Genomic DNA, 18,780 nt, shown 5'->3' with positions numbered 1-18,780 from the left:
AAAGAAATGACCCGGTTGCAAGATACATCAAAAAGTATTAGTGGGATGATAGGCAAATTTTATAGTAGTTATTGAGAATTCCACTGGTTTGGAGCCTAGGATCTAAAATTAGAATGTCATTTTGGAAAATGAGATAAACAGCAAATTCTAAAGCTGAGAGACAGGTATAGGTTTATGGTATCATGCTCCTAGGTGCACCACTAGATTACATACCTATGTAGAAATAAATTCTATTCTAGGTTGGGGGGCGTGGCTCTGCACTCAAGATTACATAGGCATATAATGAAATCTAGAAAACCTACTATATGGCTGATGTCACCATTAACTACCATTGACCATACTGGGTCAGATCCTTTATATCTCCTATCTCAATAAAGAATGTCTGCCAGTTATCTGAGAGCTTGGTAATCAATAGCTCTATGACTCAAATTTCTAGGAAACAAGCATGAAAAAAGATACTGGCAGCCAGGAAAAGATGGGATAACAACTGAATAATCTTTTTTGGGGAATGGACTAGGATATTTTAGATAATGAATAAATTAGCTAAGAAATTTTATTCCTTAGGATACTGGCTCTTTCCTATAAATGTATTCATTGATTAACTAACTCAGTAAAATTAAGTTAAATAATTTTGTTTTAGATAAGAAAATCAAAGCAGTTAGTTATTTAAGGGAAGTTTTGCACATAAAGCACCTATTTTTTTTTCATTTTATTTGTCAGATTGCTTAGGAATCACGTAACTACATGGAAAGAGTGAAATCTGATTATTTAAGTGTGAAACAGAAAGACAAGAAAATTTTGCTTTCAGGAATAGCTTCACTGGATCCTTTGATACAAATTCAATGAAGAAAGTAAACTAAAATATTCAAGCTTTTCTAATTGATTATACCTAATAATTAACTTGAATTTTATATTAATTGGAGTTACGCAACATGAAGCAAAAATAAACATAAATTTTGTCAACACTGCAAGTTATTTTACTTACCACATATTAATAAACTAAAAATACAAGTGAAAATACTTAAAAACATAAAGCATCAAAATGAAACAAGCAGAAAAAGTTACCAATAATAGTGAGTACAACATTTTAAGCCATCTTAAAAAATCACTGAATAATAAGGTCACCATGAATGAATTCACTAGAGCTAATTTTCAAAGTGTTATTTATATTATTCTAAAACTCAGAAAAGGATGTTTTATCCAACAGGCTAAGAAATAATATATAGTTTTTATCTCAAAATCATTTGATAATAGGACCCCAAAAAAGTTACTGTGTAATCTTGGAGGCAGAAACACAGTTGCAGATGAATTACCCCTCAACCCCCACCAAAAAAAAAAAGCCTTAAAATATAGGTTATTTAATATAAAATAATAATAAAATATAGGTCATAAATACCTTATATAGGTTATTCCAAACATTCAATGATAGTAAAATAATAGGAAAATGATAGAAAATGTATTTCAATAGATGCCAATAGGCATTCAATACAACTCAGTATTTAACTTTGATTGATACTCTAAGTATTAAAGATAAAATTTCTTAATATGAAAGACAAATATCAAATGATTTCACTCATCTGTGGAGTATAAGAACAAAGCAAAAACTGAAGGAACAAAACAGCAGCAGACTCACAGAACCCAAGAATGGACTAACAGCTACCAAAGGGAAAGGGACTGGGGAGGATGGGTGGGAAGGGAGGGATAAGGGGAAAAAGGGGCATTATGATTAGCACACATAATATAGGAGGGGGCACAGGGAAGGCAGTATAGCACAGAGAACTAGTGATTCTATAGCATCTTACTACACTGATGGATGGTGACTATAATAGGGTATGTGGTGGGGACTTGATAATGGGGGGAATCTAGTAACCACAATGTTGCTCATGTAATTGTATATTAATATACCAAAATAAAAATAAATAAAAATGAAAATTTCTTAATATGGGAATAAGCATATTTAAATCTATAGTCAAAATCATATTTTCTGTAATAATACCAGTTATTTATTGTAAAGATTTAAATAATAGGTATTATCAGTTGCTGTTCTTAAAACACTACTCCCCTTCCCTTTGATTTGCAAGATTTCTGGGGTATAAATAGTCCCATGATGGTTAATTTGAAGTTACCATTGCAATGTCACTAAATGGGAATTGGGAATAGATAGATGCACAAGATTGGCTTCCGCAAGCAGGCGCCAGAACACCACTGGGTATTAACTTGGATTAGGCTTTTATTACCTGAGAAGTGCTATGCTATGGACTTTACACATTTAGTTTAATCCTCACACCAGCCTACAAAGTAGGTATTACTTCATCTTATAAAGAAGGAAACTGAGGCTCAGAGAGACAAAGCAATGTACCTAAGGTCACATTACTAATAGTGGTAAAGCCAGGATTTTAAAATATCTTTAATCATTTTAATTTTCATTCTTCATTCATAACCCATTGTTGTTATTAACTAGTGGCTCATATATGGCCTAATTTTTAAATTAATCAAATCATCCATTTATCTATGTATTTGTACTTCAATGAGAATTGGAAAAACCATAATTCAGCCCCTAATGAAAACAATGCCAGTACTTACATCAATCTTTCCCTTCTTGTCCCCTTAGTTCTCCCAGCAAAGGTAAATCCTAAAGTTGATATTAATCAGTCTTTTAAAGACAGGCTTAAATCCCAAATATCCTGAAGAAAACCTCTGATTCTTAACAACTGTTACATGTTCCTTTTAAGTAATCTTTCAGTGTTCCACTTGATAACCAAAAGAAACAAGATTCTACTTGAAAAATCAAATAAGAAATGAAAACAAAAAACAAAACAGAATGCTCAAGTACATGTCTGGTAAGGTCATAGGGGAAAACTACTCACAAACTGTTAAAGCCATTATTAATGTGGTATATCTTTCTAGCAGAAAACCTTACAATACAGAATAAACTACAAGATAGTCACATTCCAAAGTATAATTATTCCTGGTATACCTCCAAAGAAATAAACCAACAAGAAAAAATTTTTTTTCCATAAGGGGAAACTGTAATGGAAAAAAAAATACAAACAATTGAAATGTCCAGGAGAACCTACTTCAACATTTCAATATAGTGGATCACCAGATAGTCCAACATCCTTGCCTTTTTTATCAGTAGATGGGAATGGTATGAAACAGTCATAAATGAAAATAAGGAAGAACTTAAACATATTTTATACTGATTACATCCATTTCAAAAAGACACAAATACAAGAAAAATAAATTTAAAGTGATACAGGTAATTTTTTTCTAATGTTACTTCATAACAAAATTTTTCTAAAGTTTATGTATGTGATTATGTTGTGAAACATGTTTTAACGGATGTTAATATATTGCATTAATGACCTCATAATTGTTGACACCTCTATTTCCTAGTGTTATGGGCTGAACTGTGTCTCCCTAACTTTCATTTGTTGAAGCCCTAGTCCCCAGTGTGACTGTATTTAGACAAAGGACCTTTAAGGAGGTAATTAAGGTCAAATGAGGTGATAAGGGTGGGACCTTAATCCAGTAGGGCTACTAGTGTCCTTAGAAGAGGAAGAGGCAATAGAGGAACCTGTCACAGAGGAAAGGCCCAGTGAGAATACAAGACAGCCCAGCATAGTCTGCAAGCTCAGGCAAAAGCTACCCAACACTTGCCTTGATCTTAGACTTCACCCACCAGAACTACAAGAAAATAATTTCTGTTTTTTAAGCCACCTAGTCTGTACTGTTTTGTTATGGCAGCCCTAGCAAACTAATACACCCAGAATACATTTATTTAAAATACAAGAATTATATCGGTATGTTGAATAATTTTAAATATAATGGAAGTATATGTAAATAGCCTAAAGTATTACAGTTCATTGCCTAAATTTTTAAAGACTTACTTATTAACTGCAAAGCTGCTTAACAACAGACAACATAGATATCATGACAAAATACTGGATCAACAGCTGTAGGACAACTTAGGTGCAACAGGTAGGTAGCAAAATGCTAGCTAGATTGAAAAGCAGTGGTTCTTAGGAGAAATGTCAGGTATCTGTATTTTGCAGATTTCTCTTTTGTTAACCCATTATTAAATAAAGTAAATAGAAGGTCCACAGACAGAGATCTGTGGCACTATGTAAGGTCTTATACTAACTAGACCTTACCACTTATTTATTATATCTCGTACTATATAGATGTTTATATATATAGTATACCTTGTGACCTTACAGGTTTTTTTTTCTAATTTAGTTAATGATTTCCTAGAATAAGTGAGGAAGTTGCTAGTTACTTAATAAAATAGTGCTATGTTCCCAGCACCAAGAACAATGATTCAGAAACTCAATAATTAACAGTTGTTGAGTTAATGTATTAGGTACTTTTAAATAAGACTTTTTATGAAAAAGGTGTTAAAAATTGAATGAGAATATTCAAAGATTATTAACTAGAAGCAAAAAATAAAAATCTTCCATTTCTCAGGTTAAGGGGTCTTTAAAAAGAACATTGGGAAAAGAGGATATACTTATTACTATAACATTATAGATTAAAAATTATAAACTGTAACCAGAAAGGAGACCACAAAGGGTATATGCAATTTCCTTTCTAATTTTTTTTTTTAAAGCTTTCATTCCTATCTCTACCTACTGAAAAAGAAAAATAATTTGGGAATGAAACTGCTTCCAGTAATATCTACTAGAGTCTGTTATACCCTTTAGATGTATATAGTTTATATCCCATATACATATACAGTTGTATAGTTTCTTCTAAATTTCACAGACTATGTAGACTATATGTAGACCTGATTTGTTATCTCATAATCTATTTAGTTATTCCTCTCTTATTGGGTCCTCCAATTTATTTCCACTGTTGCAAGCATGTTGACTCTATGCTTAGACATGGGCCCAAAGCAGTTGGAATTACTTTTAGCTATGAGAGGTACAAGTTTTATTTTTTATATTGTATCATTTGACCTGCATAATGTATCAGATGAAGGAATATATATTGTACAACTGGAGGGCTGAACACAGAATAGAGTGAAGACTTTCAGCTTTTCCCTCTTAAATTGGATAGGATCCCTATCTATGGTATATTTCATTGCTTTAAGCATGAGGGTAATTGTGTTCAATTATTAATACAAGAAATTATTAATTGTTTATGCTCAGAATATGCACATGCTCACAAGTTTGGACTCATAGAATTTAATACTATAACATTACAATTCTTGGTAATTATGACAAACTCAACAATCAGGTCTCCTCTTTCTCCCTCCTATCTTAAAAAAAAAATCTATATCCATGTAAGTTCATTTTCTTAATAGAAATAATATGTGTGTATTAGAAAACTGCTGTGTGCCAAACACTGTTTTAACTGCTGTAAATACATACAACATTATTTAATGTCTCTCACATCTTGTAGTTCTTATTGAGGGAGAAAATTAACTAACACTAGTGGGTTTCAAATTAATACATTGATTTTCTTAAAATTGTCTCAAAGACATCTATGTTCCAATAATTCCATACCTTACCATAATTAATAGAAACTCTGATAAGAACACTGTTTACTCATATGGCAAATTTCATTTATCACTTGTGAAGAAGGAATTACTAGTCCACAAAAGTGAAAACAGAAATACAGAGACTAAATTTCACGAATGGTAATTGGTACAGATGAAGTAGAATTCATATCTCTTGGGCCAATCATACTCTTTCCTAAGTGGAAAATGAGAAATGCAGAAAAGTTTACAACTGCACAATTTTTGATAAAAAATTATTTTAAAAAACCCAAACCCTATAGCCTTCTTTTATCAAATGCATGCATGTTAGCCATTGAGAAGCATTGATTCTATGACTTCATTATTTTTTTTTTTTGAGAGGGCATCTCTCATATTTATTGATCAAATGGTTGTTAACAACAATAAAATTCTGTATAGGGGACTCAATGCTCAATGCACAATCATTAATCCACCCCAAGCCTAATTCTCGTCAGTCTATGACTTTATTTTTGAACTCTTAATTTCCTTTGATGCTCCTTTATGTCATCCTATGATCATCTGACATGGAAACAGCCATAGCATCCAAGGAAATGCAAATACCTAGTCTTCCAAAAATTTTAACAGAATGTTAATAGACGCACCTCAAGAAAGATTTTACTCTTGATAATTATTTATAAGCCAAGGAAGGGTAAGAAGGAAATAGATACATTTAAAAAACTCATAGAGCAAAGGAAAATGGGAGGACAGGGTTTAGGAAAGATACTGAATTATGGGCACACATATATTTGGAAAATTAATTTTTTACTAATATGTCACTCTTTTGCATTCTCTAACTCTATTTTTTAAATAATTAAATTGTACTCCAATAAAATTCTTCACCAATTTCCTGTAATTTTAGAAAGAATCTAAACTTTTGCTGATACAGTCAATTATAATAAAGATAGGCTCAAGTTTTCTTATGGTAAGAGCTTTTCCACAAATGACATCAACTGGATGAAGATATTATCAGAGTTTCAGTGTTAAGTCTTTGAAACAAAAAACAAACATAGGTCCTAACACATGAGTACAGTAGTTCATAAGGTAAGGTCAATTGTTTCCAAGGAAATCAGATAAGAATTTATGAGCTCTTTTTTTGGCTTTAACAATGCTATCATCAAAATAAAACACTTCTAAATTTAACAAGTCCTAAGTGAGATTTTTTAAAATTTGGTGATTCTGTTGTCTAAAATGAATCAAACACAAATTTCTATTTTGTCATCTGAATCAATTCAAGATTTGCATCTTCTACTTCCATATTCAAATTGTGTATTTTATGATAAAACCAAATCAAAACTTCCATTTATTAAAAGCTATCAATACAATTCTGCTCTAAATAGTTCTCTTAATATTTGTTAATTTTTATGGTGAGATAATAGTAGAAATTCTATTTTAGTTCTCAACTTTGTCAGGAGGTAATTATTCATTTCTCCCCCTAAGTAAACTGCATTTAACTTGCAAAAGTAGTTCAATGGGGATAAATAAGGGTTTAAAACAAAACAAAACACTAACACAGGCCCCAAAATAGAGTTCAAGAGCATAACATACTAAAAAAATTCCTTAATTTACCAAATCCATTGTTTACTATTAATCACTCACTGAAAGAGGGTTTCTGAAGTGTTCACCATTTTTATAAAAATTGTACTAAATAAATTTGTTTCATAATGAGCAAATAAAATTGGCTTATTATCAAACACAATTAAAATTCCAATAGTAATAAAATCTGAGCCATCCCTTCTTCCCTTTATTCATCACAATATACCTTCTTTTACTGGCTCATTGGTTGATTCTCCTTTTAGACTCAGCATCCGGGAAAAGCCATTGGAAAGAGTAGAGAAAATGCCACGGATGAAATATCCTTGCTGCTCAGACTCCACTGACTTCACAAAACTGATACTGCAGTGGGGTTCTGGCTCTGAAAGAGATCTGGCGAATGGAACCCGAAGGGACTGGGTGTTAACCAGGTTCATCTTCTCTGCTGACGTTCCAAGGACCTTGTTAGCAGAGGAAGAATCATTATTACCAGCCATCTTTGGCAGGACTCTTTGTTGTGGCTCATCCAAGTGTCCTTTATTGTTTTGCAATCTCTCGTTTTTGCCACCTTTCCACCTGAAGCTGGGACGCGTCTGCCACCGATAGGCACCCAGTGGCTTTCCAAGATTGGGAACAGCATGTTCACCTTCCTTCCTCTTGCTTCTCACTGGAGCACACCACGGATAGCTCTTCAGGCTCGTTCCTATCTCTGCATTTACATAAGCAGGTTCTGACAGAGATCTTCGATAGTTTGGAGGGCAAGGTGATGTTTGTCTCTTAAAGATGCTCATCTTCCACGACTCCATTTTTTAAACAACTTCTCTCAACTTTAAGTTTCCTCTACTTTGCAGACTTTGCAGTTGAACCACACTTGTCCGTGCAGTCCAAGACATTCAACTGCTTAAGCAGCTTTCTTTGTGTGGCTTTGAACCACAGCAGATGTTGCTGCTTAAGAGCTGGTGTCATGTTATTACCCCATTTTCCCAGATCTCCGAATTTCAGCAGCACCCAAAAATCTCCTGTGTGAAGCAAATCATCTTCAGAGGACAGTAAAAGTACTTCCAGAAGATCACCTTGTTTCCTGCAGTAGGCTACATGTCTGTGCTAGGCTCTCAGGAAATGATTTTTAAAAAAATAAGAAGTGAAATAAAAGCAACAAGAACCCACAAACACCTTCAGGGACCAATAGTAACCTAGTGTTAGCTATGCAAATGATAGTGGGTTAAAAACAGATTGTGAAAGTACTCAAACTGACATGCACACATTCAGGAAGAAGAAAAAAGCTTACTTAAAAGCCTGCTCTTTATGTAGCAGCTCTTCAGAATAGTTTTTTCAAGTCTGCATTTCAGAAATTTGATTTCAAGAAAAATTATTGCTATTTACATACAACTTCTTTCAAAGCTAATACTGTTTTTATTAGCTTTTATTAGTATAAAATTATATAGTGTTTTATTCAAGTAGGCACTGCAAAGAGGAAAAAAGGACAAAAGAATGCCAACATAAAAGCCATTTTTAATGTAAATATACTAGAGAGAATTTAAAAAGCATAAATGGATAGAAAAGAGAACAGGGATAGAGGATACTCGCTATGAACTAGAGCAAAGGAAAAGTAAAGTCTTCAGGCAATATTTTGTGGGAACTGGAACATAAGAACATACATACTTAAATGATTTCTAGAAGGGAAAAGGTTGCTTTGCAAATCTAACTGGGATAAGTTGTCTGGAAAAATATTTCCTATCTATTTAACCAAAGAAATTCCTTCATTCCTCTTTGTGCTACTTAAAACTTTTAAAAAGAGCTGACTATTTAAAATTTTGTTAAAGCCAGTACCTTACTTATATTGAACCAAGATCATGAATGCCAAGTTTTTGGCTGGTTAATTTTTTTTTCAACTGCCTGCTCATAAACTCCTGAAAACAGGAGTTTCAAATGGAAAGCCTGACACACTTTAGACCATGAATAGAAGAGATATAACATGGCAATCAAATAATTTTGAAGTTGTATAAAAAATAATGATTTCATCCGAAGAACTAAGAAACTATTCATTTATTGGTAGAATGTATAGAATGAAGAATACTTCTCAGTTTCCCTCTTATTACTGTAGAAATACTAAGTTTCATATACACCTATTCTTTAAAACATACTAAAATCTTCAAGTAACATTATCATAAAACAATGATCTCATTTTCATTTGTTTACATTTTTATTTCTTTAAGCATATACATTTCTATATTTAAAATGTTGAAATATTCAGCTTTCAATGCATAAAATACACCATATTAGAGTGTTTTACAATTGTAAAGTTTTCCCTTGTTTAAAAAAAAACACTTAGAAATGTGAATTTGCACAGAGAAAAACAAACACTAAACTCTAATCTCTATGCACATCACACCATCCACAAAAGTTCATCTTTGATGGAAAATAAACCCAAATATAAAATATAAAACTATAAAGTTTGTGAAAGAAACCATAAGTGAATACTTTTGTGAGCTGAAGGTAAAGATTTCTTAGAATACAAAAAACAATAACTATGATAGGAAAGCATTAATAAATATGAATTCATGAAAAACAAAAGCTTTTGTTCAATAGAAAACATATTAAGAAAATCAGTAAGTCAGTCAAAATGGGAGAATATATTCACAATACAAACTTCTCACACTTTGTACCACCATATATAAAGAATTTCTACAATTCATTAAAAAGAAAATTCAATTTTTAAAAACAGGCAAACAGAATTGAAATCTTCACAATGAAAGCTATATGAATTGTCAATAAGCATATGAAAAAGTACTCAACCTCATTAGTAATCAGAGAAATGCAAATTAAAGCCAAAATAAGATAGGACTCACATTCACTAGAATGGCTAACATTTAAAGGGCTAATAACATCAGATGTTGGCAAGGATATGGAGCAACCGGAAATCTCATACTTGGTAGGGGCAGCATAAAATAGTACCATTACTATGGAACAAATTTGACAGTTTTTTAATAAAGATAAACATACATCTATATCCCAGCAGTTCCACTCATAGGCATTTATGCAAGAGAAATGAAAATAAACATACTTGTACTTTAATGTTCATAGAAGCTTTATTTATAATATCCATAAACTGGACGCAACTTAAATATTCATCACAGTAGAATAAACAAATCATAGTGTTTTCATACAATGGTATACTACTCACCCACAAAAAGAATGTACTTCTAATACATAAAATAATGTAGAAGAATATCACAAGTATTATATCAACAAAAGGAACTGGAGACGAAGGAATGTATACTGCTTGATTATTTCTATCAAGTTCTAAAACAGGCTAAACTAATCCATAATGGAAAAAAAAAATCAGAGAATCAGTTGTCAGTCGTGGAGAGAATAATTAACAAGAAAGGGGCATCAGGAAGTTTCCTGAAGTAACAGACACTTTCTTAGTCTTGATAGAGATGTAAGTATGGATACATGTATTTGTCAAAACTCACCCAACTGTCCCCTTAAGATTATGCACTTTTTAATAAATTTTACCTTAAAAAACTATCAGCAATACTCAACTCTATTTAGTAGGTTTGCTTATCCACTGTTAGGGGCTAGAAATTCCAAAACTACTTTCTGTATATTCCAGGCTTACTCCTAAATACTTCTATTTAGGAGTAAATACACTGAAAAGAATGAATGAATGCTGTAACTCCAGGCAAAGGAAATCCTGGGACCAAAATATCTCTAAAACTGAAATCAGTCAAAGGGAGAAATAAAGTTTAAAACCCACTTATTGCTTATAAACTGCAGTCCGGGCTGTCTCTTTCCTACTCAGACAGAAGCAAGCAAGCCCTCCCCCTCCCCCCAACCTCTCAGGTTCAGATAAGCCCTTGGTTGCCCAGGTAATTACCCACTGATATGGAGGTGAACCTCTATCCACCCCTGAGGAACAACTGCTGATATGCAGATACACTAAAGCCAGGCAAGATATTCTGGAAATATTACAATTTCACCCACAATGCATATATGCATACCAATACTGAAACAAACTAACATTATACACCTCCTAATATCATGAACTGTGAAGGACAGAACATCATTTCTGTGTTATTTCTGCAAAAAATACATAACTGTTATCTGATCACAAGCAACACCAGATAACCTCAAATTAAGATCTACAAAACAACTGTCTCCCTTGCTTCAAAAATGTCAAGGTCTGGAAAATAAAAAAGGAACTGCTGCAATTCAAAAGAGACCAAAAAGATATGCTTAAAAGCAATGCAAGATTTTGGATTGGATCCTGAACTAGGAAAAAAAAAAATCTATAAAGGACATTATTGAGACAACTGACAATATTTGAATATAGATTATGGATTAGAAAATAGAATCATACAAACATTAAATTTCCTGACTTTGATCATTTTATTTTGGTTATGAAAGAGAATGTTCTTATTCTTAGTAAGTTCACACAGAAGTATTTCAGGATAAGGGGGCATAATGTTCCTAAATTACTCTCAAATGATTCAAGAATAAAACTATGCATGGAAAGGTAGATAAAACATAAGGCAAATGAGGCAAAATGTATACAACTGTTGAACCTAGGTAAAGGGCAATATGGGAGTTTCTTTGCCTTCTTGCAAATTTGCACTCTTGCAAATTTTCTATAGGTTTGAAATAATAACAAAATAAAAGTATAATTACATCAAAATAAATAAACTTTTTTAAATTTCATGACTACTTTGGTCTATAATACAGACTTTTTTGTCGTTAGTACTGGAGTGTTCCCTATTTCAGAGTATCTTTAAAGTAATAGAATGAAATGTCTAATTTCACAGGCTTTAGGGGAGAGGGAAATTAATCAAGACCACCCTATTAAAATACCTCAATGGAAAATTAAATGAAGACTATAATTTTGGAAAAAGTTGCACAGTAGGAGTAGAACTTGAGCCATGTAATCAACATGGTGAAATTCAGAGATTCAATATTAAATGAGAAAACACTTCAATACACTAAATAGGTACAGTAAAAATAATTATAGTTTCTAAACTCATTGACTCAGTTCTTTTGAGGAACTACCAGAATTCTTCTTACCATAAACTTCCCTATTTAAATAAGGAATATGGAACTGGAAAATATTAAATAACACAGAAAAATATTCAAGTGAAATCAGAAAGCAAAAGAAGTACAGACTAAGGAAGTGGCAGTCTCTAAGTAGGAGTAGCTAAGAAATAAAAGAGAAAATCTCTCTCATAACTGGCTAAAGTTTATTTGACAAATGCCTCAAATTATCTTCTATCATAATGAAAGCCTAGTATCACTTATGTTAGTTATTTCTCCAAGTTTCAACTTTCATCTGAATTTAAGACAACTTGACACTCTTCATTTTTAGAATTTTCTCAAATATATTTCATGACTTTATGAATTTTTAAGAAAATATTCACAAGATTTATAACTTTTTTAAATTAGAAATAATAATCCTAGTACCACTGAATTACCACATTCGTTATGAATCCTAGTATAAAAATTGGCAACTGATTGTAATGTCAGAACAAGAATGTTTCTGCCACTTCAGATATCAACTAACTTCTTTTAAATTTTATTAATAAAAAGTAATATTTAAAGCAGCTTTAAGAACAGTTCTGGTTGCTAAGTCAAAACAAACATCTGAATTCTCTAAATAATTACGTACTTACATTCACATAGAATCCTATTTCAAACAGTTTTTGAGCACTTACCATGTATTAGGCACTATATTAGGACTAGAGAAACAAAAACGAACAGGACAGACACTGTCCTTGCCCTCTTAGAACTGCCAGTTGATCAGGCAAGGGTTACATTAGGAAGGGGAGTAAACACGGTATTAGAGACTTGGGTCATAAAGAGATTTTTACAAGTCTGAGGCAATAAGGGATAGAACCAATTTCTTTTGAGTCTTTTGATATTGAGATTCTATTATTAAAAACAAGTCTGCTATCATGTGACAAGCATTCCTAAAGATCACCATATTACACAAGATTGCATAATAAAACTAAAGGGCTTATGGGGAAGGTGGGGTGGGGGACCAACATTCAGAAATTTCAACGATGATGCATAAAAAAGATTGGAAGCTTCTTTATCCATTCATCTATTGATGGATACTTAGGTTGCTTCCATATCTTGGCTACTGTAAATAATGCAGAGATAAACATAAGGGTCCATTTATCTTTTTGAATCAGGGATTTTGTTTTCTTTGGGTAAATCCCTATTAGTAGATTTACTGAGTCAAATGGTATTTCTATTTGTAGTTTTTTCAGGAACCTCCATACTGTTTTCCACAGCGGTTATACCAATTTACATTCCCACTAACTGTAAGAGCATTCTTATTTCTCCACATCCTCATCAACACTTGTTATTTCTTGTCTTTTGGATAAATGGATAAAAAAGATATGGTATATATACACAATCAAGGATGTTCAGCCATTAAAAAAAAATGAAATCCTGGTGTTTGCAACAACATGGATGGATCTACAGGGAATTATGCTCAGTGAAATAGGCCAGGTGGAGAAAGACAAATACCGTATGATTTTACTTATTTGTAGAATATAAAAGCAAAAGAAAACAAAATGAACAAAATAGCAGTAGATCATAGACACTGAGAAGTGACTAGTGATTACCCTGGGGGAAGCATGGGGTGGGTGGGTGGAGAGGGTGAGGGGGACAAAGGGGCACAAAAATTCTCAATCATAATGTAAGTTGGTCATGGGGATAGTAGTACAGCATGGAGAATATAGTCAGTAGCTCTGTAATGACATCTTTCTATGTTGATAGATAGTAACCACACCAGTTGGAGTGAGAACTTAATAATATGGGCAACTGTTAAAACACTGTGTTATGTATTTGAAACCAACATAAGATTGTGTATCAACGATACCTCAATAAAAAATATATATTTACATAAAAAAAGATAGGAAGTTAAGAAAAACTGTAGACCATTTTTTACACATTAAATGGTTAAGAAACACCTAAATGCTGAAATAAATAAGCTTGCATGTGAAAGTGTGTATCAGAAGGCCTACTGCTTTTTTCATTTTTGTGAAGTGCTGGAAGGAGGGTTACCTAAGGCCAAAAGAGAACTCTAACACCATAAATGGATCAGTAAGGCTCATAGCACACATGGAGAACTAAAGTAGCTGTTAGCTGGTTGAAATGTATGCCTTTTAATGGTATGTGGCATGGTTTACCTGGACATAGTTTTGTGCATTCAGCTAGTGTTTCTCAGATGAATGGTATGTAAGCAAACACAAAATTCACGTGCTACTCAAACTGTTCTCTAGTATCAACTGCATGGTACAAATCCTTATTTTCAAAGCAAGCATGATAGCAGAACTGACTGTATTTTCTCTTCTTTCCCATAAAACTGGTATGGTAAAAACTAGATAAAAATCGACAGGAGAACTTACCAGTGGAAGGCACAATATAAGCAGAGGGGAAACGGCTCTTACCCTTAGTAAATTCAGCTCTTTAGTTCAAACTTTCTATTTTTTTCACCCCCTCTCTGTATTAGAACAATAAGAACCAAAGAAAGATCAAACTCAGCATGTGAGCACAGAGGATCAAACACAAAAAAAGGCATTGTAACAGACCTGCTCCCAGACCCATGCTCCTCGGATTGTGATGTGTGGATGATGGAATTAAAGGGTAGATGTTGCCTTAGTACACGTGGATGAAGGCTTGAGCTTCCCCAATTCTAACAAGCTCCTGGGTGGTGCTGAAGCTACTGCCTCATGAACCAAATTGTGACTAACAAGCTGGAGACAGATTTTTAAATAAAAGGACTAAAGGAGTTCTCAAGGCTCCCATGAGATTCAGTCAGGTTCACCAAAATAAAAAATCGTGTTGGGATTTGAGGACAAAGTGAGAACATTTGCCTTAAATATTCTGTGAAAGTGTGTATGTCATACAGATACTTAGTAGGGCTTATGGTTGTGAGATTAAAATCAAAGATATAGTAATCCTAGCCGAAGATTTTCCTTGGAGACAGTAAAGACTATCTATAACATATAAATAAAGGACAATTAAAAAACCAACAATCTTTCGCATTTTATGAATCATAGCATTTTTTTACAGGAAGGAAGCATGGCAGGGAGATGCTAATGACCATCAATAGAGGGGTGACTGAATAAATCATAGTACACATCCAAACAAAAAAAACCCCTCGTATAGTTAATACGTGCTACAGAGATATACACAGTTTTTATAAGAGTGATTACCCATGGGGAGTACAACTGAGAAATCATCTGAGATCTTCAGTTTTAATTTTTGCCTGTAAGTATAGACTACATTCATAATAAGAAGAAAAAACTTAAGAGAGAAATTTATGTGGTAAGAGATCCAAGAGATAAGGTAGAAAAGCAAGATATACTATAAAAGGTAGAGCATGATCCCACTTTTATTAAATATTACCATTAATATGTCAGTATGTACATGGAGGAATGTACATGGAGAGAAAACCCATTGCTATTTTTAGTTACTTTTTAACAATAAAATCTGCTATTTTTGTGATTACAAGAGATTTTCATTTTATATTATTATTTATGTAATATATGTAAAAGCCTTAACACTGACCCACAGAATCAGAATTAGAGAATAGAGAACTGGACAAGTCACAGGTCAACTGAACCAATTCTTTCATAAATCAAATAAAGCCTGAAAGAAGAGATTTGTCCATAATTACTTAGTTAAGAGCAACAACAACAACAAAAAAAACCACGTATGTATCCTAATTCCCAGTTCAGGATTCTATAACTTCCTTAAATTAGAATTTTCCAAATTATGATACACAGTTAAGAAATGTAGGCTAGAAAAGCATAAGAGTAACATTAAGTTTATATACTCTATTATTTAGTTTAAATAGTAAAATTCTTTCCTTTTTAAAGTTTAAAATAGGACATTAGTTTCTTATTAAGATGTCTTTTCAGATTTATTTGAACTAAGGGAATCAAGCAGAGATAAAAAGGCAATATTTGGGCTTTCTCAGTTTACAAATTGTCTTCCACCACTTCCTATCTAAAGACATACCTTGTCTATACTGAAATTCTGTTCTACATATCCCACATGTTCTTTTGTAACAGAAGACATGACATATGCTACAATTAACAAAGACTTCTGAAGTTCTGTTACTAGAACAAGAGAGTACACACCTCTTAAAGTAACTGACGAAAAACTTTAAAAATAGGATTCATTTCCATTAACCAAAAGAAGACATCTTTCAAAAATACAAAGTTCTTGTTTATACAAAGTGAAGTAATTAATAACAAAACATCCCCTTCTCATCTCCTATCACTGGAGCACATCTGCTTCCCTATGAAACACTTCCTGGGGCAAAAACTACCTTCCTTCTAAGTAGTAGAATTCAAAGACACACCTGACACGTACACAATTGCGTCTCATTTAAGAGACAAAGATATGTCTAAAAGGGCCAAATACAGATTATTTTTAAGAGACAAGTGTTGCAAGCAATGATTTTTTAAAATATGAATGCATTTTAAAATAAAAACAAAAACAATGATGACTCCTAATAAAGTTTTTAAAAAATAAAAACTTCTGGTTTTTCTCTAACACCTCTCATCACACCTTCTCAGTCTCCTTTGAGGTTCATTCTTTTCTATCTAGTCTTGAAATGTTGGGAGTTTTCCAAAGCTGGGTCCTTGGCACCACCCTCTTTCCATATTCTCACCATGCACATCATCAGCAATAGTTACCATATCAACTTATACCTCCAGCTCAAATCTTGTCTCTTTCAAGCAACCTATTCGTATATTCAATTTGATGTTTTGTGGCTATCTCAAATTCAACATGTATAAATTCTAACCCATGATCTTTCCTTTAAAATTTTGTCTCATTCCAGTGTTCCTTATTCAAGCCCCAAACCTTAGTCATCCTCCTCTCTTACCATTCAGTAGCCAATCCTCAAGTCTTACCGACTTTCCCTCAGTATTATTTGATTTAATTATAACTACTTCCCACCATATCCCCTAAATCAATCTACTACTATTTCTCACCTGGATCACAACAGCTTCCTAAATTCACCTACCTACATCTACCCTGGCTCTCTGCAAACCATTATTCTTACTGTAGTCATAATATCTTTTTCAAAATACAAATTTATTGCATCCTGTTTAAAACCTTTAATGGCTTCCCAAAACTCTTAAGAAGATAACACAAACCAAAATTCCTTAATATACACTGTCCCTACCTACCTCACCACTCAAGCCTCTCAAAGACAAACTTGAATCCTCCCAGTCTGTCCTTTATACCAGCCACTCCTCCTCCCATCGCAGGGCTCTTGCTCACACTGTTCCCCCTACCTGGAAGGATTCCTCCCCTCACCTGTGTACTCATGCTTCAGATTTTTTAGGTGTTACTTCCTGAGGGAGGCCTTACTGACCACCTTGACCATGTCAGATCTCCCTGTTACAGGCCTTCACAGCCATATCATCTTCCTACTACAATTATAGTTGCATTTGTACATTTCCTTGTGAGATTATGAATCAATGCCTGTTTTACCCACAAGCCTATTATTTCCATGCTTGTTTTTATTCTCCATAGTTTCCCTACTGCTTGGCATATGATAAACATTCAATAAATATTTCTTGAATTAACTAATAAGATATGAAAAAGATCTAAAATATAAGTACCTAACTTCAGACTAATAGTGGGAAGGATCAGTGAGCATCTATTTAACATTATCTCTTACACCATGAAGACCACATCAAAATACCTACCATGGTGCATGTGGAGAGGTGGGGTTGGGGCAGTGGTGGAGACAATTTGTTTCTTCAAGGATATGGATACAGAGGAATATTAAAAGAAGAAAATGAAAATAATGTGAAATGGGAAGAGGTTAAGAAAGAGGCAAGAAATATTGCTTTGTTAAGAATTTTTTTGCCAGAAATGCAAATTTAGTTGATGCAGAAACTATTATCTTAAGTCTCATGTATGTATGAGGCAAAAGAAGTTGTTAGATACAAGGAAACAAAGAGTAGGTTCCTCTCAAAGAGAACACTTAAATCTAGGTAGGCAAGTGATATATCAAGTACCTGTGTTAACTTCTGAGCAAGAAAAGGTACGAGGAGAGATAAAAGAAAAAATGTAAAGAAAGAAAGGTTAAAGAGCTTCCAAATAGATTTTATTACGTTTTAGGAAATATAATGTCATAAAACCATGTCCTAGGTTTTTCAGTACAGTGCTGAAAATTTAATTTTTATTATTTTCAATATAGAGGACTCATAAAATATAAACAAAAGTAATTAATTTTATTATTGTAAAACTTTTCCAACAAATAAACTTCTCATCAGAAAAAATGACAGAAAAGAGGGTTTGTGGCACTTATTCTCATTTTTAACATTCGCTGAATAACATAACCTGTACTTATCCAATGGACCATATTTAAAGAGCATTACACAGCTGGCAGGTGGGGTTAAAATACAAGAGAAAACTATCAGTCAATGTTTGTGAAGAAGAATAAAGGTAATTGCCACATGAATACACAAGGATTTATGTCATAGCAAAATAATCTGAAATTATTGGGATGGATTCCCTCAAATATAACTCAGATTTAAACTTATTTTTTCATTGCTTCCTATTTCACTACAGAAATTTGATCCTACTAAGAGCCTTTCTTCCATTTAAAAATTATTTCTTTTTTCCAAGTCATGACTCAGTCTCACAGTGTCTACCCTCCCTCTGCCAGGGATCAGCTTCTCTGTGGGAACTAGAGACGT

At 33.1% G+C, this 18,780-nt stretch overlaps 1 protein-coding gene across 7 annotated transcripts in view; it reads right to left on the bottom strand.

The window, feature by feature from the left end:
• RASAL2 (RAS protein activator like 2) overlaps window positions 1–18,780 on the bottom strand; it is a 386,187-nt gene that overhangs the window by 250,870 nt on the left and 116,537 nt on the right. For 2 of the 7 annotated variants that reach the window (XM_036916764.2, XM_036916766.2), the window contains exon 1: window positions 7,278–8,432. The exons of 4 other annotated variants lie outside the window; for them this stretch is intronic. In XM_036916764.2, the coding sequence (XP_036772659.2) occupies window positions 7,278–7,854 (577 nt within the window). In that variant the 5' untranslated portion in view covers window positions 7,855–8,432. Of the gene's footprint in view, window positions 1–7,277; window positions 8,433–18,780 lie in introns of those variants that run through there. One more of the 7 variants, XM_036916765.2, reaches the window with a different exon arrangement.

This window comes from Manis pentadactyla, chromosome 9 (genome assembly GCF_030020395.1).
Source record: "Manis pentadactyla isolate mManPen7 chromosome 9, mManPen7.hap1, whole genome shotgun sequence".
Classification (NCBI taxonomy): Eukaryota; Metazoa; Chordata; class Mammalia; order Pholidota; family Manidae; genus Manis; species Manis pentadactyla.
This window is presented reverse-complemented; position numbering and strand designations above follow the sequence as displayed.